This window comes from Manacus candei, unplaced genomic scaffold (assembly GCF_025592945.1).
Source record: "Manacus candei isolate 608988 ecotype Guabito, Panama unplaced genomic scaffold, ASM2559294v1 h1tg000057l, whole genome shotgun sequence".
Lineage (NCBI taxonomy): Eukaryota > Metazoa > Chordata > Aves > Passeriformes > Pipridae > Manacus > Manacus candei.
In genome coordinates this window covers 10241373-10265482 of record NW_026138105.1, presented here as the reverse complement: position 1 = coordinate 10265482, position 24110 = coordinate 10241373, and the positions used below count along the sequence as shown (strand labels likewise).

General features: G+C 45.5%; 1 protein-coding gene across 2 annotated transcripts; it reads left to right on the top strand.

Annotated features, from left to right (window-relative positions):
- The first annotated feature begins 334 nt into the window (after positions 1 to 334).
- CABLES2 (Cdk5 and Abl enzyme substrate 2) lies at positions 335 to 23810 on the top strand. 2 transcript variants are annotated; one of them, XM_051803491.1, is made up of 10 exons: positions 335 to 1118; positions 13637 to 13708; positions 13909 to 14001; positions 14714 to 14791; positions 16198 to 16306; positions 16863 to 17028; positions 17777 to 17880; positions 18289 to 18395; positions 19708 to 19912; positions 20363 to 23810. In XM_051803491.1, exons 1-10 carry the CDS (start codon positions 616 to 618, stop codon positions 20501 to 20503), a joined length of 1578 nt encoding a protein of 525 aa, XP_051659451.1. In that variant the 5' UTR covers positions 335 to 615; the 3' UTR covers positions 20504 to 23810. The 2 variants fall into 2 exon arrangements, with proteins under 2 accessions (XP_051659451.1, XP_051659452.1); XM_051803492.1 differs by lacking the exon at positions 13637 to 13708 and having other exon boundaries at positions 20363 to 23809.
- The last annotated feature ends 300 nt before the right edge of the window (positions 23811 to 24110 follow it).

Here is a 24110-nt window from a genome sequence, read left to right as displayed (position 1 = left end):
TGCTGGGATAGAGCAAGAGGATCGACCGCCTTCATCCGCTTTTGTAGGAGCGCTTTGACGCGCACAGCCGCCCGCGATGGGTTTAACAGATGTGCCCTCCTGCCTGCAGGAAGTCCAGGAGGCCTTGGAAAGGGAGACCACCAGTGCGACCGAGGGTTTGGGTGGGGAGGCGGTGGGTGGAGAAGTTTTAAAAAAGTCATACAACGGGACACGGTGGGTATTTGCGAGGGGACACGGTGGGTGGTTGTGCGGGGACACGGTGGGCGGTTTTGCGAGGCCACGGTGGGCTTGTGGCTGTGGTAAGGAAGCACTCGGGGGAGGAAAGGGCTGGCAGCTTGACGGCCCGAGGGTGCCGGTCCTGGTCCCCCCCGTCCGCCGGGGCAGCCCCTGCCCGCCCGAGCCCCCCCAAGCGCTGCCCGGGCCGGCGGCGCTAGGACCCGGCGGAGCCCCACGGGCCGGCGCGGGGAGGGGCGGGGCCACCCGCCGCGGGCCAATGAGCGCGGGGCCGCGGCCGGTTTCATTTGCATTCGTGCGCGACGCAGCCAATGGGCGCGCGGGCCGCCGGCCGCGCTGCGCTCCTGCCGCCCCGCCCGGGCGGCGCGGCTCATTCGGAGAATGGCCGCGGCCACGGCGTGCGGCTCCCCGCCTCCCCGCCCGCCCCGCGAGCAGCCGCCGCCGCGCAAGCGGGGCGACTCCCGGCGGCGCCAGGCCGCCCTCTTCTTCCTCAACAACATCTCCCTGGACGGGCGGCCGCCCTGCCCGCCCGCCGAGAAGCCGCCGCTGCCCGCCGGCCCGGGCGAGGGGGAGGAGGCGGCGGAGCCGGCCGGAGCCCCCCCGCGCCTGCTGCCCCCGCCGCCCGTATGCCAGCCGCCGCCCGCCCTGCTGCTGCCCGGCGTGCCCGCGCTGGCCGCCGCCGGAGCCAAGGGGGATGCGGACACCGCCCGCGGGGGCATCTTCCTGCCGCAGCTGCTGCTGGGCGGCCCGCTGTGCCCGCCGCCCCCGGCGCCGCCCGCCCTGCCGGGGATGCTGGCGGCCGCCAAGCCGGGCGCCCCGGGGCTGCTGAGCCCCTCGCAGAGCGCGGCGGGCGGCGGTTTCGCGCTGGAGGCGCAGCGGCAGAGGTGAGTGAGGGGACGGGTCTCGCCGGGCCAGCCCGCCCCTGCCGCCCTGACCCCGCGGGGCGTGGGAAGCGCCGGGACCCCCCGGGGCCCTGGGAAGACACGGACTTTCCCAGGGCCCTCGGCCGGCCGGCGGCTCCGGGAGGGGGGAGCGGGGCATGGGAAATGGGCGCCCCCGGGGAGAGCGGCCGTGGGAGGCGGCGCCGGCCCCGCTGTGGCCCCGGGAGGGAGCACCTGCCCCGGCAGCCCGGCCGGAGGTGCGCGGGGATCCAGCCGGGGAGCGCTGCCCATCCCGGCATCGGGAGCGCGGCTCGGCCCCGGGGAAGGAGGATGCCCCGGAGGATGAGTGGGATCTGCGGAGGGGATCGCTCGCTGAGGCTCTGGCTGCAGGTCTGCGGAACCCCAAACCTTGCCTCTTGCTTTTCCCCAGCCCCAGTTTCTGCGTTTCTCTGTTTCCAGATGGAGCTGTCAGGGTCGCTGCTAGGCAGGACGCTTCCTCCATGCACGCTGCTGGTGTCGTGCCTTCTCCTGCTCTCTGCTGCTTGTCTCTGCAGTAACTCTGTGTATTAATGAATGCTTGTGCGCTGGGAACTTGGAATCAGCCTCGGGGGAGGATGCTCTGGCCTTCAGAGCAGGATTACTATTGCATTTCCAAGGGACTTCTATCAGCTTGGAAGTGTTGGTTTTCTAATCGACTGGAAGGCAGGCTCTTGCTCAGATCTTGGGGATTTGAGCTCTGAAAGAACTCTTTTCAGGCCGTTTCTTGCATAAACAGCTCTGTAAAGTGAGCTGGCCCTCTGAGCCTGCAGATAGGCAGCAGTATCAAAGGCTTTAAGTCTCTGTGGTCTTTACAGTGGCTTCCAGAGCTTTGTCAGTGAGCTGAAATAGAGATGTTGTCAGTGCGTTAAAGCTGGGGAGCTTGCTAATGCAGTTGATGGGTATTCCGTTTCAGTGTGCGTCTCACAGTGGAGGTGTTCTGTGTATCCCCAGGAAACAGCTACTTCAGTAATGTCTGGGGGTCCTCGTGTGTTGTCCTGCCTGTGATGTTTTTCCTTCTTGAACTGTTACTTACCAGCCATTGCTTTTCTTGGAGAAATTGAAGCTGGGCCTGCTCTCTGGATGTCCTGGATGCACAGATTGCACTGTTGTGTGCTGTTTGTTGAGCAGGAAAGTCTGAAGTGAGGGCATTGCTGTGGCACAGCTCCTTCCCAGCACTCCTGGTCCACAAGATCCAGCACACGAGGTGCTGTGCGATTTCATTTCATTGCTTTAATATTGTAGGTAGAGCCCCTGAGGGCAAGTTGTGCATTAAGAGCTTCACAAGCACAGTCCCCTCTGTGGCTGTGGCATTTTGTGTGCCCATCTGCGTGGAGTTCTGAACTGATGGATCTCATGTAAATGGTTCAATCCTTCCCCTTCCTGCTCCAAGTCAATAGGACGCTAAGAAAATATTCCTAGGATCTTCTCATTTGATGTCCCCTTTCTTTGGCACCAGGTTTTAGCTGTTCCACTGGAGTAATTTCAATCAATCCACCTGAAAAGAATGATGAATCAGAAATAAAAGGTAGAGAGAGAAGTGCAAGGGGCCAGTCAAGGAAATCAAAAGGCTTCTGCCTGAGTAATGACAAAACAGACCATGATTTTTCTGCTTGGAAGAGATAGCTGAAAGGGTATGTTTTATGGCATCAATCAGTTTGTATAGTACTTTCAGGGTGATTTGGAGTGAGAGTTCATCTGTTTTTTATCTTTAAAGAAAAAGAGCATCAGCTGAAACTATCAGACAGAAGATCCACGTCTTTACATGGAGATACACACGTCTTCTGACAAAAGGACAGTTTTATGCTGCCTGTGGGGATGTGTCAGACCCAACATATCTCATTTTTTTTGTTGGCAACTTGCAGGGTGAGGGACTTAAAGCACTTTATTTTTTCACTGGACAGTTCTGTGCTTTGTACTGCGACAGAGCATCCCTTCATCCCCATGGAGCAGAGGCATCTCCTCTTGTTGTAAATACATAAGGAACGATTTGGGGACTTCCTTTGCTGCTGGATGGTGGTGGTTGAGCTTCCTCCCCTTCTGTGTTGGGTGAGCTGTTTACAAAAAAAGATTTAGAAATCGACAATTACAAAATGGGTTTTCTTTTACTGGGAGTTGAGAATCTGAGTATTGTTTTGCCATACAGTGATGTTGCTTCTCTAGATTAACTGCCTGCATCCTGCAAAGGTAGAGGCATGTGAAGTGGTTGGAGGAAAGCAGGAGGTGGAATCTGCACTGCCATCCTGGACTTTTAAATCCTTGGTGCCCGCTTAAGGCAGGTGTTCAGAGTCCTTTTTGAGTCACTGTCAAGAGCTGCTTCGAATTTTCTTCAGTGGAGTCTCTCTTAATGCTCCAGGAGCACAGTCTGAGAGTCTCCAGGCTCGCTCCACCCATGTTCAGTGACCAGTGCTGCTGCAATCTGTGCCGTGACTGGGGATTTCATTGTGCTGGGGCTTGCCCCAATCCATGAAGATCTCTGTCTAGAACTGATGGTATCATTGGGCAGAGTTTTATTGCAAAACTTGATCTTGTTTGACTTGATTGAGAAGTTGCAAGAAGCTAATGAGACCAGCCAGTGTGGCTCGGGGCAGGTCGAGATGGCACCTCTGCCAGAGTTGGTGGTTAGTTATTAGCAACAGGCAGGACATTCAGCCCAGGGAACAAGAGATCTCACCTGATGTAACCTAGAGTTCCTTGGAGTTTCTCAATAGCTGTCAGATCCTTCAGGATGGAAACTTCAGCAGAGGAGGCACCTTCATTCTGGATGCTCGGTTTCTCCATGCTGCTGGCTGAGCATTATAAACTTAATGACTCTAAACTTCCACTTTTGTTTTCCTAAGGAATATTCTGTTTACAGGATCTTAAATTACAATGCTGTGTTATACCAGCTTGCCTAATCTGCTTGCCATTTCTCTTCCCTTCTCCTTTTCCACCTTGTTCTGTTCTTTTGTTCTTTCAAAGAACAAGCCTCACAGAAACCAGTGGAGGGAGGGCAGCAAACGGCGAACAAATCGGCATTCACAGATTTTTAATGAATTTCTGCAGCTGGGTCTGAAGCCGGCAGAGCTTTGTGGGGAAACACAGATAACAGAGGGCCCTGGAAATAGCCAGGTTATGAAAGCATGGAAAATGGAAACAACAGCCCTGAATGTCAATGTTTGTTGTGCTTCTGAGGTTTCAGTATAGTGTAATGTAAAGCAGCTGGTTTGGCCATTATTTGCTGCATTTTGCTGGGCCTAAGAATAAATACAGAGAGTAAATTATTTGCGACTGATGCTTTAATGTCCTTGGAGTTCAGTGGTCAGGGAGCTGAACTGAGTGTTCGTGATAGCTCAGTCATTTCTGATTTATCAGCAGATTTAGGTCATTTTAAGAGTGGGAGTTTAAACAGTAGTTGATAACAGCAACACTTTGGACCAACTTTGCTTTTAAGTCTTAATTGGATGCCAGATTGCTGACATAGGTGTGATCAGATTAGTTCCTTGGGTGGAACAGCAGAAATGCTTGGTCAGGATTTTATGCTTATGATGGTTAATGTGTTGTTTTGTCCTACTGTCAGCTTAGCTGCTGTTGTCACTTCAAGAAATATAAATATTTTTATAAAAACCCTTCTCCTAATAAACAGATTTTGTTGAGATGGATGAAATAAAATGTTCAAAAGTCTTAGTTTTGATTTTCAGCCTTATTTGGAATAAGCTGAACACATGGTGCTTTTCAGAAAGCAGCAAGACCTGTCAGAGCTGGAAAGCTTTGACCTTTCAGAGGTGAACAGTACACTGGGATGTGCTGCTCGGGGCTGGAAGTGAACATATTCTAAACCTGAACTTTATTTAAAAGTCAGCTGAAATGTGAAGGCTGCAGACTCCTCCCCAGCAAGCAGGTTGCTTCAGCAGATTTCTCTCATATTTGCAACTGCAGGTGAATTGCATGTGCCCAACATTAAATATTTTATAGCTGCCTGTAGTCATTCCCAGCCAGGTATATTAACCAGAAGTAAGTTCTCTGCCTAGCAGGAAACTTGGAGATCAGAAAATCCATGACCTTGTATCCTGCACACCTCTGTGAATGGGTCTGGATCAGACAATCTGAGACACTTGTAGCAGCAAGGTTATTTGACCTCTTACATTTAAGAGAGTCCAGAGGCTTAAAAGTAACAGTGCTCTCCAGTCAGGAGTGGTCTGTGCAGAATTAACTACACTTGCAGCTGATTTTTACCTGTGGACAGATTCTGTAGCTTTTCAGAGGGATTGTGCAGGAGCCCTGGCAGCAGGTTTCGGGGTGCTGCAGGATAGGGGATGCTCTGGAAGTGCTGTTTCCACCTTTCCTTTTTTCTTTGCTGCCAGCTCAAAGCTCCTCTCCACAGGAGGTGATGAGGGTGGTCAGAATGATGTTGTCATGCTTTAAGTAAACAAGTCATCAGCCAAGAAAGAAAATGTTGCTAAATTAAATACAAAAAACCTGAAAAACTTACTTTTTGCCCCCCCCATTCAGATCACCAGTGAGCAAGTCCTGTAGGAGTGTTTCAGTCAGAGGTTCCTTATCCCGGTGTTCCACTGCTGTGGACTGGAATGTACTGTCAAAACCTTCTATAGCAGCACAGCATTCGTGGCTGTTTAACATTTTACTTTTCAGATTTATTTTACAGGCTTCCTTCGAGTTAGGAAAAATAACAAAAGCTTCACTACACCATTATTTTTCAAGTGTAACTCTTGACCCTGGAGTCTGCAGGATCCCTGTGTACTGGGTTAAAACATCATTTCTTTGAATCACAGTCAAAACCAGTTATCTCCTCTCTCCTCCTTGCCTTCCTCCCTCCCCAGATCTCAGCTGGTGAAGTGCCTCCTCCCCAGTCTGAGCACTCAGAGTTCCCAAAACTCACGTTGAGCAGCAGCTGAGTACTGTGGGTGCACAAAGGACACGTTTAAGTTGTCAGTGTCTTTGCCATAACTCTGATTAGCCCCAAAGTCCTCTTTGATACTTGCAGAGACGTGGGCTGCCCAAATTTGGATCTGCTTTGCCAACTGGCAGGGATGGACATCTCGCCCAGGTGGGGGTGAAGCTCCTCCATCAGGGCTACATGTGCTCTTGGCACTGTGACTGAGCTGGTTCAGAAGAGTTACTAGCAGTGGTTCTCAGCATTTTGTAATTTACTGTGGGATGAGGCAGAGATGGAAGAATCTTTGCTTTCCATTCAAAGGAGTAGTTCTGAGCCACAGGCAAGCTCTTCTGCTCTGGGTTTGGGTATGGTTTCTTTGGTTTGAAAGGGAAAATAAAACAGATGGAGAGGAAGTGACTCGCAAAATTCTCTATTAAATATATTTTTTATTTCCTGCACTGTGTGTTTTTTAGCTATATTTAGTATATTAAATGTAATTATTTAGTTATATATAGTATATTAAACCCTGTGTTCCTCCCGTTTTCCATCTGTCAGCCAGTTAAAGCTGTGAGGCTGTCAGGCTGAGTGAGCTTGAAGATGTTTTTGAGCCCTCTTTTGAAGGTTGTTCTGAAGTCATCAGGCTCTGTGGTTTGAGTTTAGAAAATGCACAATGAAACTTGGGCTCTTTAAGGAGCACGAGATATTGTTGATAGAGCAGGTGACTGCAGATGGAGGGTGCTCAGCTAAAGCCACTCTTTCAGGCCAGCTCTTCAAACACAGAGCTTTAAACTCCTCTAACCTTTGGTTTATAGCTGTTGTGTATTTAACCTACTTAAATCATTATAGTTCATTCCCTGGAAAAGGTGTTCAATGAAGAAACTTAATCTGGTCTGGTAAGTGCAAGCAAAGCAAAGTGTTTCACAGGGCAGCCCTCTGATTCACAAGACGTACTGAGTCTTTTAAAACTAAGAGCTTGGTTCTGGCTGACCCCACTGCTGAGGCTCCTCTCCCCTTTCCAGGGAATGCTCCCCTTGTTCCAGCCCTTGCTCAGTGTGGTGGTACCCAAGGTGTACCCCAGCTGCAGACCTGCCTCAGAGCTGGGTAGCTGTTTCATTTTGGAGTCCCCACAGCACAGGCTGAACTGCTGCTGGTTGGAGCTGCTTGCTCAACAGCATGGACAGATTTGCACTTGCTCCGTTGTGGTTGCTACAATTAAGCATAAAATTTTGCCCTGGTGAGGTTGCAGCCTCTTGACTGTGGGTTGGAGGGGATGCCTGATGCAGTGGGAAGAACCAACTGTCCATAAAAACAGTGAGACCTCTCTAAGCTTGCTTTGACTGGGTTTTGTCCAGTTGCCTGTTTTAAATTTTCCTTTCCTTCCCAGTTAAAAGCTTCTCTTTTCTTTTTTCCCCTTTTTTTTTTTTGTTGTGCTGAAGACTTTTATTTAACAAGGCACATGATGAAAAGACAGCATCATCTCTCAGTGAAGTGCATGAATATTTCTAGCAAAATGCCCATAGTGTCATCAAGGACACACTTTGCATTTCACGTGCCTGTTTTGGTCAGCAGTTCAGTGCTTAGTAAGCAGAGCACAGAGCACAAGGGAACCAGGTTGGTGAGCTAAGAACACCTCCAGAAACTGGTGGAAATCCAGAGAAATACTGGTGGTGTCCTGGCCAGCACATCTAATCTGCTTTGTGAGAAGCAGCAGGGATTTTAGGATTGGGCTCTGGGCACAGCAAACCTTACATCTGGTTTGGTGGTTCTGTCGCAACAGCTGGCTTTCACAATGCTTACTGGAAGGCATTATTTTATCCTTGGATTGTCTAAACACTCTTAGCACCAAAGCAATATGATTTATGAAATGCAATGAATACAAAGCTCGTTTTCTATTAGGTCTTAATCATATGTGGTTGTGAATCAGCAGTGAAGTAGCAGCTGCTGTGAAGATTATCTAATTTCTTGCCTTGTTAGTATTTAAAACTCTCCAGGCTTGGTGAGCTTCCCACTTACTCTGCCTCCACCTTCATTCAAATTATACTTCAATTCTGTTCCTTCTCATCTGTCCCACAGGCTGTGACACATTCTTGCCTTGCATGTGGCTTTACTGGTGTTGGAGGAGTGCAGCAGTGCAGTGTTTGGGACCAGCAGGAAAGCCCCTGGTGCCCTTTCAGTTTTGCGAACAAACCTTGCATAAGAACACAAAGGTGAAGGAATTAGACCTCTTCCCTCCTCCTGAGGTCTCACAGAGGGACCTGCTCTGAAGCCTGAAAGTACTTCTCGTGCTCATGTGGCTGATTTCAGTTTACTCTCTAAAATTAAGATTACTGGAGGAATAAGTTAAACTACTCCTACTGTGAGACTTGTATTTATTCTCTGGCAGTCTGATACTTAAACAAATGTCAAAAAGAGCTCCTGGGATGGTGGCCTGCAATCCAAACTGCACGTTTGTGGTGCCATAAAACAGCGAGTAGCTGACTTTATGAAGCAGGAGCACTGAGGTCTGTGCTTACTGTTGGTGATGCAAAGTGTCTTCTCTGCCACTGCCTCTCAATGAACATCAGAGCTGAAACCATCTGTCCATGAAAGTGGCATGCACGGTGCTGGGCACTTCAGGGTACAGATTCCTTGTGAAGTCATTTGTTTAACAAAGACATGGTTTTGATGTGATTCAGTATAAGTGACTGACTTCGTTTTGGCTTTAATTACTGAGAACTTGTTGCTACCAGTGAGCTGTACTCAATCTGCTTTTTAGCAGGAAACTCATTAATGTGAGTGCCGAGGGTGGAGAGGCACAGGGCACTGATAGCAGAACAGGGATGCTCCCACTCCCACACTCTGGGATGCAAGCCTGGAAACATTAAATGTCTCCTGGGCAGCATAAGAAATGGCTGTTGCTAAAAAGTAAGCTTAAAAACTGGGACTAGTTTTCTCAATCCCTTGATGCCTGTGTTTTTTACCTAGTGAAACCCAAGCACGGTTCATATCTGTTTGCTGGCTTGCCTGTAAGGAATGAAAACAATACAGCTTAATCTTTAAAGTATGTCTTGGAAAAACAAATCTGACAGGTATGTCTTCCTATTGTAAACAGGATTTGGGATCTGGATTTCTTGTGCAAATTGCCTTTGACAGTTGTTACTAAGCTAGTGCTTCCAAAAACCAATAAATTATTTTTGTCCTTGTTATATTAATAACTCAGCCCCTTGACAGCTGTGATTGTACTGAAGCCTGTAAAGGACCTTACAAAGGGACATCTCATTAAAATAAAACTCGAGTGAGAAATAGGAAACCAAATTCTATTAGGCCCTAATTTTACACAGTAATTAAAAATCCTTGACCTCCCCCATGCCACCCATCTATTAGCAGTAGGGATGGCTAAAGAGCAACAGAGGATATCAGCCTTGCTGCTAATTTTAGTCCAGTGCCTGGGGTGTGTGCCTGCGTGGGTACAATAAGCAGCATCAGCAGGGGGAGGGATGCAGCTCCATCTGAAACAAATCCACCCTGCAGGGCCCTTTGGAGCAGGTCTCCGGCCATGTCCAGCTCTTGCAGCATCTTTGAATGGTTTTGTCACAGGGCTTGGTGATGCTGGAAGTGATGAGGGTGAGAAGTCATGGCAGAAGGTGAACTCAGGGTGCAGCTGAACATGGATTGAACTCTGGCTGTGTGGTGGGCTCAGGGTGCAAGCCTGTCCCTCAGAGGGGTGGGAGTTAATCAGGGTGGGGGGAGAATCCCAGTAAGGTTTTAGAAACTTCCAATTTCACCCTTCAGGAAGGAGCGAGGCCACTTGGTCTGTTCACCTGCTGTGGCAGAAATGCAGGAATCAGAAGGGCAAAAGGGAAAGGAGCTTCAAAATGGCCAAATGGCAGCTGCACACAGGTTTAAGAAAGATCATTGGCCGCTGTAAGGTCCAGTATTAGGGGTTAAGGCCCAACACTAAGGGGTTAAAATGAGTTTTTGAGGGCTGTTTGTTGCAGAACCTGGGAGTGCTGAGCAGGGTCTTGGGTGCCCAAAGGGCTACCCCACTGTCCCCTAGAGGACACAATGGCCCAGAAGCAGGAATGGAAGAGGCTCGTCTGAGCCCGAAACCACATCTGATAGCACAGGATTAGTATCTCTTACATTCAACTGTAATAACCTGCTAAAGAATCAGAAACTTGGGCTTCCAACTACAGCAACATCCCCAGACTTTATCCTTGTCCTCTTGGGTGTCTGCAGGTTGCCCATTGTAGGTGGGAAGCTGGAAAATACTCTTGGCAAGCCATCAGAAAGGTCAGTGCTCTTTAATCTGGAGCTGTGACTTAACCAGCTTTTTCCTTTCAATTTACAAGAGGGGAAGTGTAGGGATTACCAGTGCTATACATAGATTGCTCTTAGCTGTGTCCTGTTCTCCTGGGAGCACTTAAGAACTGTGTCAACCTTGGGACTGGAGATCCCATGTGCTGCTTGTCCAGTGTTCACCCTCTGCAGAGAGTTTCTCTGCCAGTGCTTGGTGGGCAGGACCAGAAGAGGACAACTCTGAAGCTGAAACCACTCAGAAGTTGGGTTTCCTCGGTGGGAGATCCATCAGAAAGGATAAATGTCTGGGCTGCCTACTGCTTCCCAGGGCAGGAGTCAAAATGTAGCTCTGAATGTAATTTGTTGTGGTTTCTCTGAACATAAGGGGGTTTTGTGGGCTTTTTTAAAGTGCGTGTTTAGCTCATACAGGACTTGGCAGCAGTGTTGGATTGTGTGTTATCTCCTGTGTGCTCATGGAGATAACAAGCCAAGGCATAATCCAGAATTCCTCTGCTTGATAGCCCCTTATCTCTGGGCATGTGGGGTGTGTGTGTGTGTTTTCTCTCTTGGTGGGTCCCCTACAGGTGCTGGCTGTGTAAACACAGTTGCTGTTTTTAATGATATAGGAGGGTCCTGCTTTGGCCTTTACTGGCTCCTGAAACAAAGGGAAGCAACCGAAAGTGACTCCTGGCCAAGGACGTACAACCAACCAAACCCTATATAGCTTATCAGGGCAACAGCTTGTACTGGCAAACAGGCACGTTTGAACTTTCTTTAGGGTACTGTTGGAATTACAGCCTGCTCCATGGAACCCATAAACATTTTAACATTGGCTACTTTAATTTCTAATTGTCAGGTCACACATGGGTAAGGGTTTGTGTAAGGTAACTCAGCATATGTAGAGATGTTGGTATCCTTAGTATTTAGGTTGCATTTAGCAACAGACACACTGTGTAAACTACTTAAAATCCTTTGAATTCCAGTGGATCAGGCCAAAAGCAAGAAGTGTTATCCCAGATGAAGCTGCCTAGCATGGGATAGGTGATTCAACATTTTTGTGTCATCAAAGCTGGCAGTCACTGGAGCCATCCTGTGCAACCTGTTGTTCAAGTGTGAGTTTGTGGCATGAGAAGAACACTCAAACTAAAGCAGATGTGTGTGTGTATTTATAAGACTACTCAAAAAGTGTTAAATTTTGCTGCATACTCCAAGTACTGCACTAGCGAGTCTCAGACTGTGGTGAGGGTGCTGTGTTGCTGTAAAATGTTAGATTGAGCATAGAAACTATTTCAGGTTCTCTGGATTAGTGAGAGGTCTGTATGTAAACTCTATTTTGAGGTTTGAGGGAGAATGTCATGCTTAGCATCAGGGACTCCTTCAAGGTGACAGCTTCGCTGAGGACAGAAATTATTTACAAGTGTAGCTAAAAATGAAGTTTCCTGTTGGCAGAGTGGGGATGAGTCATTGTGGTTCTGAGTCAAGGGGTGGGATCTTCCCTTTGCTGCATCGGGGTTTTACTTCCAGATATGCTCTCGGAGCAGCAGGCTCAGGTGTTTGTCACTCTTGTCCCTGTTACTGAGAAAACAGGGCGGTGTTCAGAAGTGTAACACCCTGGATGGGTCTCCACCGTGGAGATCCTGTGCTGACACTGGGGGTGGTTGCATCTGCAGCACTGTGGAGTTAGTGAGGCTCTAGCCATGGCTCTCCCAATCCATCCTGTTCCAGCAGCATCCTTTTACAGAACTATATGCTTTTTTTGTACCAGTGCCTGTTGGCATTGGCTGTGTTTTCCCTTTGCTTGCCATACATGGCGTCCTTCTGTCTCCATCCAGCCAGGTCTCCCCTGGGAGGGGAGGAAATCTGTGGATGTTGCTACCTTTGTGCCAGGATGTTGCTACCTTTGTGATCACCTCCTCATTTTGTGAGGGGTTTTTTATTGCATTTTAGATGGCAAGGTGGACTAGAGAACCATATGTTTGTGAAAGCATTAAATGCTCCTGTGCTGTTCTTGTTGAAAAGCAAAAGAACAATAATAATTTTAAAACTGAAGTGCTGGTGAAGGGTGTTGAAGCTGTGCCAGGAATGTTCTCCAGCAGCACCTTAATGGCTGTTGATTTGTAGGAGGCTGTTTCTAGCAACACTGAAGGTGTTAGTCCTGTGGGAGGATTTACCTCTCTTGTGTTTACAGAAATGGACACTAATTTTTCATCCTCCTACCTGTTTGAGTCATGGGCTTTTCTTTCTTTTAAGAATGCCTGAGCAGCTGAGAGTCTGCTCTGATGCAGTTTAAAGTTTGATTTTTATTTTTTTGTCATAAGTAGATTTTGTCAAACCAGAGTCCTGCAACTTTTGTCTCCTGTGCTGCTTCTACACTGACCTTCATGGCAGTTGAGTTACTGTTAGTTGAGTTACTGTGTCACTTGGGAAGAAAACCTTGGATTTGAACACACATGACTTGTTCTAAAAGTGTAGCACAATGTATGCTTAAAAAAAAAGTAGAAAATATGGATTCTCAGTTGTGGTGTCAGCATTTTGCTGGTGGCAGTTTAATCCGAGTGCATTGTTCTATGGAAATTGCAGTCATAGTTGCACAATTCATTTGTAAATCTCTGCTAACAAAGAAGGACTTCACTTGGACAAAAATAATGTATCTTACTTTGGCAAAGTCTATTTTTTTTGCTTAAACGTAATATCCTATTACTGTTGCACTAACTCACACGATTCCTACTATTATTCTTGCATCTTCCATTCTGGGACTTTAGATGTGTGCCAAATACTTTTTGCTTCCTCTAATAACCCTCTCTATTGTTTTCCGGAGAGATCTGTCGGTTTTATTGAGCTGCAGCTATAGGCTCTCAGTCTGCTGACTCCTGCAGCTGGAGACAAGGGTTCTGAATTGAGAAGACACACAGATGTTTGGTCATCATACAGATATACCTATGTCTGAACATAAATTAATTAAAAATTACTTGTTCCCTTGCTTTGATGAGGGGAGCTTTTTGCGACACTTCTTGTCAGATTTTAAATTGGTGTTTGGAAGCTTTTTGATGTTTTAATGCAGTGGTAGGTGTTCCTCTTTGTGGACAGCAGTGAATGCTCTTGTTAATGAAATTGGTGTAAATACATATTTCAAGGGTCCTGGAGGGGGAGACAAGTTCTTGGCCTTTTTAGGAACTTCAGACTCTTAGTTAAGCACTCTTGCAACAACAACAACAAAAAATTCCAGAAAACCTGCCATTTGTCCTAAGAGCTCGTAGATCTGTTGCAGTTCACAAACTCAGAGGCCATGAACTAATATTGTTCACTCTTCGTGGTGTTGTACATTTTACAGAAGGCGTTTTATCTCCCAGCGCTGCTCTCTAGACTTTTTAGAAGACATAGTGGAATATGCCAGTGTACGAAGGTACTTTTTTCAAAAGCAGCATTAATCTCAGCTCGTTGCATGCAGTCCTCTCCTCCCTCCACCCTCTTCCACGCCAATATCTGAGGTCCTGCATGCTAGTGCTGCCATCTGATCATACAACTGGCATGACTTTTTTTTTTCGGAGCACTTAACAGATTTTGGGGGTTTTCTTTTTGTTTTGTTTTTTTTTATCGTTGCAGAACCAAGCATATATCTGGGTCTCCGAGACACAAAAGTTTGAAGAAGATGCACTTCATCAAGAACATGAGGCAGTATGACACCAAAAACAGCAGGTAACTTGTGGAGATCAAGGTTCCCCCTGTGCTCAGGTGCAATAGGATGTGCCCAGAATCAGATTCCAGTTCTATGGAGCTAGATATTTAATATCAGGGGGAATAAGGGGATGTCCTTGGGGCCTTGTTAGTTTTATACAGACTTCTGTCAAAGGCATTAGGTTCTCATATCTGCAATGTTTGCAGCAATACACTGGTGGTTCTGCCATCCTACTTGGAGGAGGTTATATCATTCTCTCTTAACACCTTCCTTATCTCTCACACACAGAGAGGTCAGAGCTGAGGAGGATTTAAGGAGAATGACTTGGTTTAGCTGAATTCTTGGCTCAGTTGCTGAGCAGAAGAGAAAGGGGCGGCTGTGTTCATGTTTATTATTAACAGAAGTGTGAGGTTTCATCTAAATGTAAAATATTATCTACATCTTTCCACAAGGTTTATATAAAAATTACGTAAATATAGATATATATTTGAAGACTCTCCTTTGAGGAGTTCCCAAGGTGATGGCACTTACTGAAGGCTGGAGTTTTATATAGAGCTTAACCCCAAGGACCTGCAGGGTCAGCATGAAACCTCTGCTCTTCTGCTGCTTTCTGAAAACATAACGTACATAGCAAGATCTATGTGACTTGCAGAGCAAGACAAGATGAGTCTTGTGTTCATATTGCATAAAAAGCTGCTCTGTAACTTCTGATCTTTTCCCATCTGCTTACAGGATAGTGTTAATCTGTGCTAAACGAACACTGTGCGTGGCTTTTTCTATCCTGCCGTACGGGGAGGGTTTACGGATCAGGTGAGTCTCTTGAACTGCTTTGTGAAATGTCTGGTCTGTTGTTTCAAAAGACAGGGCTCCTGTTTTGAAGCAGGTGAAGTTAATTAACTTACCATTCATGGGTAAGGACAAGGACTTGCTGTCAGAGCTGTAAAAGCAGATATTGCCACGGTGTCAAAGCATTCATTCAAAAGAAAAATAGTGGAAAAGGTAAACTGTTCTTCCAGTGTTTACTGACATTTTAAAGTCCTGTAAAATCTCTGAAATCAGCTTTGAATAGATGGTGTGATTGGTTGCTGTGCAGGATTTTCTGTACTCCTAAAGTGGTCAGAAATCAGCTGTCTTTAGTGCCACAAACAATGGTATGAGCATAAACGCACAGGGAGCATCAGGGAAGGATGCTGCTGCCTTCAATGGAAACCCTCAGGGGTTTATAGTGAATTTACACCTAAGTAAGTTTAAGATGCTCTTCTTTTTCTCAGCTCTAAGCCATGAATGTCACTATTTGCAATCTAAGAAAAGCAGAAACAGTTTAGAGTGATTTGAACTGCTTTTAGTGTTTGGATTATATTTTTATATACAACTGTCAGTCTGATCACTTACGAGAAACAAAATCTGCAAACTGGATTTCCCTGCATCTCTCCTCAGTCCCTTGTGAAGTTTAAGTTGATTCTGTGAAGATCTGCAATCTGCAAATATACCATAGAAAATACTAATTCTATTCTGATCCAATTCTGGCAAAACAATTGTGTTGTCACTTCTGTCCTGTACGTAACTTACGGACAAAGGAAACGGATGCTTAGTGGTGGGAATTGTATTGTATGCAAATACATCACTATAAAAATAGTTGATGGGAAAATATTCCCTCACATAATAGAAAGGCAGCAAGGTTGCTGGAGCTGTTTCAGAGCAGTTCTGAGCACTGGGCAGTTCTTCAACTGAAAGCTGTTTTTTTGGATTGGAATATCAGTGACAAAGCCGCGTGTTGCTATCGCTGACACAAAGTCCTGCAGCTTCATTACTAATTTGAGTTTGTGTGCACAGGGGTTGGGAAATTGCACTTGAAAGGCAAGTTTCTAGTCCTGGAAAGCTAGTAATGTACATCATGTTTGCTGTGAGGTGTTTGAGCATTAGTGTGTTAGGAACGGTGTGGTCTTGTGCAGAAAGACCATATCAGAAAGTTAAGTTTTGGTAGGTGTATTGGTACAGATTTGCATTAAAATGAGATTAACAACTCCAAGTTCTGAAGAGAGTAGTTAAAAATTCATGCTTTCTCTGAGGTGGGACTAAGGGGTTGCCCTGTTCCCACACAAGAGAACTCTGACCTGGTTGTTGGCTATATCTAGGGAATGGAACTGGGGTTTGCCACAGAGGAAACTGGGCTCGTACTGCATTCTGTAATAGTGCCCTTTCTTACCTGCATTTAGTGATCTGAAAATGGAAGGACAGAAGCAGCGACATCCTTCTGGGGGAGTTTCAGTCTCCACTGAGATGGTGCTTGGACTGGAAGGAGTAGAGCTGGGTGCTGATGGCAAGGTAAGGACACTTATATTTTCACCCTGGAACCATTTCATACCGGGACAAATCACTTAATTTATGCAGCGCTTTGCTATCCATAAAGTGAAAGCTATGGCTTTTCACACCAGTGGAAGTTTTAGATCCTTAGTTTGAAATTCTGGCCTGTGATAATGTTTCTTCTGAGAAGGCTGTTGAAGCTTGTGATCACTTCTGCCTCTGTTTCTGGAGAACTGATTTGACTTAGCTATCTTGGGCAACATGTGAGTGATGTTTTGATAGAAATACGGGTCAAATTTAAACCCCTTTAGTGAAATTTATATTCTGCCAGAATTTTACTGATGTGATTCTCCCCTTTGCCACACCACCAAATCTCCTAAAACACTTCCATTCTGAAGCTGTGGAAACAAGGCATACCTCATCCAACTTTTCCCTTTCTTCCCGTCCCACAATTTCAAGGTTCCAACTCCCAAGAACAAACTCCAGGGGCTCTCTGAGTTGGAAAATCCTAGATGTCTGGAAACAGGCTTTTCAGTAAACTTCCCCCCATAACTACTACAACGTTCTCTTCTTTCAGGTTGTGTCCTATGCAAAATTCTTGTACCCAACCAATGCTCTGGTTGTTCGCAAAGCCGACGGCTACGGTGCTGTTCCCTCGTGTCGAGCCAGTGCTCCACGGAGTCTTCCTGGATCAAGATACAAACCTGTGACAGCAAAAACAATACCAGCAGGGACAGACATTGGTAAGGACAGGCACCAGCTCTGTCATCTCTCATGCACACAGCAGAAAAGGCACAGATCTGTCTGAGACAATTGCAAGAGGTCGGTGCGTTATTGGGATGGATTTGCTGCAGCTGGAAGGAGACTGGCTTTAGCAGAGCCTAATAAAGAAGGCTCATTAGTGAAGTCTAAATGATGAGCCTTAGGAGTGAGACTTCCACATGTTCCTTACATCCTCCATATATCTGCCCTAGTTCTGATTATGCCATTCAAGGAGCACAAAGCTTTTCCTTGGAAATGTAAAGTTTTATATTACTCACTAAGAAACATCTGGTGTACATGGATCCGGGTGGTTCTCCTTGCCTTCTAGCACAGGAACAATGCATAAGCCAAAGAGTTTGTGCCAAGAGTCCCTTTTCTTGTGTAAAAGAGCAAACCTGACAACTCTGCTGTCTGTTAGATATAGGCAAAAGAATTCAGTCTTGTGCTCTTGTTTACTGGGTATATTTGTAGGTGGCAAACTCAGTTTGCACTGTCTGAAATGGTGCATCAGGCACATGGTCGAGAAAGAGCTTGTTTGGGTTTTTTTAATAATTTTAAAACTTGACTGGTATATTTACGAATGCAAACGTGTGACTGTAGCTGAAGTTTACCCATATTATGAGATCTGTCAACACTTAGTGTTTGCTGCCTGAAAACTTTTTTAAAGAGGAAACGGGGAACTTAAAGCTCTGTATCTTGTGACCCAATGTGCTTTCCTTATTCCCTCAGGAAGTGAAGCTGGGGAAGCTGCAGAGTATGATCCAAATCTTCTGGATGATCCTCAGTGGCCCTGTGGAAAACATAAACGTGTTCTCATCTTTGCCTCTTACATGGTGAGTGACTGGCACTCCTGAACAGGGGAGCAAGTGAGTGCCTGGAAGATCCTCCTATAAAGAATTTGCTTGAGGAAGAAAAATTCCTCTAGGAAGAAAAAGTTGAGTCTTTTTTGATAATTGATTAGGAAAACTACAAACAGTTGAGTTTGTACAGTGAACTTGTTGAGGGCCAACCTGGCACCTATCTTCATGTTGTCATTTACTTCTTGTAACCATTTGCTTACTAGTTTAAGACTGTCTGTAGTTGGGCTTCAACATGATCAATTAGCCTTAGGACATTTCAGAAATGTTGAATTGTGAATAATAAAACTCAGGTTTGCCTTTGCATTAGTGTCCTTGGAAGATTTCTTCAGTTGTCAGTCCTGTTCACAAGACAAATGATAAATTTTGCCTCTTGTGTTTCAGACTACAGTCATAGAATATGTGAAACCATCAGACCTTAAAAAGGATATGAATGAAACCTTTAGAGAGAAGTTTCCTCATATTAAGTTGACACTGAGCAAAATTAGGAGGTAAGAAATAAGCACTGAGTAATGAGAACATCATTTACACTGCACGAGGCTGCTTTTATCTTCCACTTGTATGGAGCAAATACTAGATCTATTAATAGCATATATGATTAAACACTAATCTCCTGTTGCCAGCTGAGCTGACTGTTGAGTGACAGCCCTGTACAGGAATGTTTAGGGTGCTGAGAAGGGCTAGCAGTTGGTTTTTACAGTTCCACCTAGAAGGGTTTTGTTTCACCTACTGGGGGGTACTAACACTACCATCCAATTAACAGTGAAGCAGCATCAGCTTTGAAACAAACACTTGTAACCTGATTGCTTGGCTGCAGTGCACTTCCACTCAAACTGGATTGGCTTCTGAGCCCTCTGGCTATTTTTGCCTTTCAATTACCAGACTCACTGATAACAATGGCCTCTAACAAGATTCTAGGATAAAGGGTGTGAGATCTGGGGAGTCTTGGTAAAGAAAAACATTTTGTGAATGTCATGCAGAATTTCTCAGCTTCCAGTAAATGTATCTGGGCACTCCTCAGCAAGGTGCACTGTTGCACCTTCAGAGAGCTGTAATCTTGCTAGTGTTACAGGGTGATTAATGCAGTCAGGGCCTGCTGAAATAGCAGCTTAAACATGATTCTGCTGAATCAGCAGGGCCAGGTGTAACTCAGCTCCAGGTGAAGGTTTGCTTGGGCAGTCTGTGTTGAGCCAGGGTCCTGCATACTCCTCTTTGTAGCTGTTTGGAGTAATATGTTCACACAGAGAGCTTGCAGGTGCAGTGTGGGTGGCAGCCAGGAGAGGTACCACTGCCTCCAGGTCTACCTTAATGCTGAGGTGAAGGGCTGGCTGTTGTGGGGAGTGTGTAAACCAGACTGCCTTCGCCCTCACACCTGGCTCTTATACAAGGTGTGTAGTAGACAGGTCTCTACACAGCAACTGCTGTGATCTGCACAGCTCTGATGTGGTTTTCTGTAGGTCAGAGTGGTTCAGTCTCATGATATGAATCACAAACCATTTTGTAAGCCAAGAAGGAATCATACAGCAATAGCCTGTGTGTCAGTGAGGCAGCTAAGCCCTGGTTTTTGGGCAGATGATGAGAAACTGTTCTACCACAGTGGATGTTGCCAGCCAGGTTAAATCAGGGTGTGCAGCAGCACCAGCTTGCTGCCAGCTGGACTTTTCCACTCTAGGATAATACTTGTCATGGTTTTCCACATAGGAGTCTTGCCCACATGCTCCTCTGAGTTGCCGTACTGCAGTATCTCTAGAGCATTTCGTAAGAGCTGTCATGTTTGGGGGGTATCTTTTTTCCTATTCCCAGTTTGAAGAGAGAGATGAGAAACCTGAGTGAAGAGTGCAATCTGGAGCCCGTTACTGTCTCCATGGCTTATGTTTACTTTGAGAAGCTCGTCCTCCAAGGCAAACTCAACAAACAGAACCGCAAACTGTGTGCTGGTGCTTGCGTTCTGCTCGCAGCCAAGATCAGCAGCGATCTCAGGAAACACGAAGTTAAACACCTTATAGATGTAAGTACTGTCAGACTTCTTCCAGGTGTTGTCAGAACCTTCTCTCTAGTTCATAGGTGAAGACAAACATTAAAGCCAAGATTTTCAGCAACGCGTGCTTGCATTTAAGACCAGCTTTTCCAGGCAATTTTATGTCTCATTAGGGCCCTTGATTTATTTTTTTAATTCATTAAATTATCTGAGTGGTGCAGGCTAATGTCTTACTGATCCTACAGTAAAGTTATTTTTGCACTTGCATATGTTTGCCTGAGAAGCAGTAACCGTTGTGTGGGTGTCACAGCTGAGCTGATAAGCTGATCTCTGGTAACACATTTTGATTCTGTAGGTACAGTTCAGGCCATGCATTGCTGACTCCTGTTTTATGCCGACTTAATTTAGCAGTGCCTTAAAATCATCTGGATTAACTGATTCTTCCTCCCCCTCCTTTGTTTTGTTTTGTTACTGTCATAGAAACTAGAGGAGAGATTCAGATTCAACAGAAGGGATCTCATCGGTTTCGAATTCACCGTCCTTGTAGCTTTGGAACTGGCTCTTTATCTTCCTGAAAACCAAGTTTTACCTCATTACAGACGGCTCACACAACAGTCTTAACCAAAGCTCCGTTCCCAGCTGGCAGCTGGCAGTGCCAGGGATCGCATCCCTGGATGCTGCTGGTGGAGGTGCCACTGGCCTCGCCGTGCGCGTCCCGCCGCTGCTCCAGCTTGTTTGGAAGGCTGCAGGGTGTTGTCAAACTGTCCAGTTGTGTGTTGTGGACACGGATGCCAAGCCTGGGGGATGGTACGAGAAGAGTTAATGAACTTTTTGTTTTCTTTTGGACGTTTAAAGCACAAATATTCACCAGTCAGCTGTCACGGCTGCTTATTACTCCTTATTTATCTTTTTGGTTTTACTAAAACTGCTCTTCCCTATGAAGAATACTATGGTATTGGTTCTTTTTTCCTTTTTTTTTTTTTTAAGCATTTATTCTATTCCTTGAAACTAAGGGAAGCATCACTTCCATTCCAGTGCACCATAAAGTTCAGATATTTCTAAGAATCTTCTCGCATTTTTACATTAATGAAATGCATACTTTATTTTTTTAAAGATGTGCCTAAAACTGGCTGGTCTGGTACCAGTGCTTTTTAAGTTAGTTCTGTTATTTAGTGGGAAATCCTGAATTTGTATAGCCATTTATTCTTTACCTGCATTGGCCTTGCATACAAGGAACACAATTCCAGTATATCTGCACTAAGGATACACAGGGCATCTGTTCTATGATTCTGTAGATCCGTAAGTAGTGAGATTGAAATTACTCCATTCCAATTTATTTACTGTTAATACCTTAAAAATACACATTTCACTTAAAAAAGGAAAGGTGGTTTGAAAATCTGTCGTGAAGTACCACATGTTGAACAAGGTAGCTGGGAAGTGATTGCCGTCCTGATTCACTCTTCAGTGGAAGATGAGCGCTCGACTAAGAGCAATTTGCTGTCAAATGTATCATTTAGGGTTTTTATTTGTTTCACTGTTCCATAGCCTGAAACAAGCACCTTTTTAATATGACTGTATTATATATGGTCTTATGTGCTCTGAGCAAGTATGAAGTCAATAGAGTTACTGCTGCCAAACGAAGCCAATGAAACAAAGCATGCTCGGTATTTAAAATGCTACTTTTTTTACTCGGTTCTTCCAAGCGTTGCATCACTGTGATGGTCCTCATAAAACTGGCATTTCTTGCACATCTGAGCAGCCACCAGCTGGTGCCCAGCAGCGCTCTAAAGCGTACGCACAGGTTAAATAACTTCTCTGAACATTGGCTATTCCTTCGTTTGTTTTTTTAAATATCCAGGTTGGGAATGAATTCTTGATTGTACTTGGAACCTTCTGTGGTATTGGCTCTTGGGTTTATTTTCTGAAGCAATATTATAAGTAACTGTGTCCGTTTGCAAGGAACAAAACTGATACTTGGCTATTTGGACTGAGAAATTTGTAATTTAAGTTTGACTCCTAAATGAAACACCAGACCTTGTGCTGAGGTCAGGGACTTGCTATCTAACATGTAAAGTAATGTAAATTCCTGTTCCTTGTATTAAATGTTGGTCGTAGCCAAAACCAAGGCTGAATCTTTGCTCTTCAGCCTTCTTTTGTCTGAAGCTAATTTGGCTTCATTAGAATTGCAGCAAACTTTACTGGAGCCCCTTCCTCTTTGAGTAGGGTTCAAAGTGTATTTTTCATATATAATAGTTACAGTGACTATCTCTTTTGTAACTGTGTTCAGCTGTATGTAGCTTCAAACTATTTGTGTAAAATTTAATATGCTTGTGATTTCTCTAACACAGAAGGATTTTCCAGTCTCCATAAGGTAGCTAATAGCTTAGACAATAAGCTTGCCAGTTATCTTCTAAAAGGTTTAAAAAATTGCCTACTAGTTAAACTTTCTACTGAATATAACTGTGCTTGCATGCAGAAATAGTGATGTACTAAACATCTAGTGTGTAATGAGCCTCCAAATTAGCAAACAGTGGTGGAGACAGCTGAGGTGGTCCAACAATTCCTCAAGGCATTGTGGAGGGGACAGAGGTACAACTGAGCAAAGAAATTTCTCACAGGGTGTCTCCAGAAAAGCTTGGTTAGTATGAATGAAATGAGAAAATATCTTTTCTCTGGGAACTTCTTTGTTTAGTGTATAAAGAGTTTTACGTAACAAAATTAACTTTCCTTTCTCACCATCAAAGGGGAAAAAACTGCTCTTTGGTTTGCAACACTTTGCAGTCTCTATTCAGTGGAAGTTTGTCTAGTTGAAGTGGCCATCTGGGCTGTAATTACACTCCCAGAATCACGTCACAAACCAGCAAGCTTTTGTTTTCTTCCAGGAGAACAAATTAGGGTAAGGAGCATTAAATTACAGAATGCTGAATGTTGTCTTAATAGTTATTCTAAAACTTGGCTTGGGCACACACTTGAGTTCAAAAGCTGTTGGGAGCACAGGCCAAAGATGACGCAGGGCAGTGAGTGCTGTGCCAGTCTCTGGCAGAGCCTGGGGTTGGGGTGATGCTGCCCAGAGCCGTAGCCTGGGGCTTGTACATCAGGCACCTTGTGTGTCTGTGCAGAAACAGCCCTTCTGCAGAGATACACCAGCTCTGTGTGTTTGTGTGTTGGTTTTTCCCATTTCCAGAGCGCAGCTCGCAGTCCTGTGTGGGGAATCTCTTTTCACCTAAAAGCTGCCACCATGTGGCAAAGGACTATTAGTACGTTTTCTGTTCGTAAACTCAACGTGGGACCCAAAATAAAACCCAGATCTGCCAGTTTACGTTTTCACAGCCAAACTCCTCTTGCTCTGAAGAGAAACAGGTTTACGTTCAGGGGGGTCTTTTGCTGTGTGAAGGTGCTGCTGGGATGGCTCAGCATGGAGAACTCTCTTGATAAGAGGCTGTACATTTTCCTGTAAACAATACTGCTCTGGTTTTGTCATGCTCCATTATTTAAATGTCTGAGTTGTAGCCTAGTTTGTTTTTTGGGTTCTTTTTGTTCTTTCTGTGAAATTAAGATGCTGTGAAATAAAACCTGTTTTCGTACATGTTTCGTAACCAAATGTCTCGTTCTGGAATCACAGAATGGTTGGGGTTGGAAGGGACCTCTGGAGATCATGCCGTCCATCCACCTGGAGCAGGTGCCATAGGAACATGTCCAGGTGGGTTTGGAATGTCTCCAGAGAGGGAGACTCCACGACCTCCCTGGGTAGCCTGTTCCAGGGCTCTGCCACCCTCGGTGTAAAGAAGTTCTTCCTCATGTAGTGGTGGAGCTTCCTGTGTTTTTGTTTATAGCCATTGCTCCTCGTCCTGTCACTGGGCACCTCTGAAAAGAGTCTGGTACCATAGAATCATATAATGTTAAGAGAGTCATGGACATGCCATGCCATGCCATGGACAGGGACACCTCCCACTAGACCAGGTTGCTCAAGGCCTTGGGACATCCACAACCTCCCTGGGGAACCTGTTCCAGTGCCTCACCACCATCACAGAGAAGAAATTCTTCCTAATATCTAAATTTCCTCTCTTTCACTTTGTACTCATTAATTTTGTATCCATTAATCCTTGTCCCATCACTACCATCCTCTTCACAGGTGCCTTAGAGATATTTATATGCACTAATGAGACCCCCTATCCATCTTCTCCAGACTAAGCAGGCCCAGCTCCTGCAGTCTCTCTTAAGAAAGATC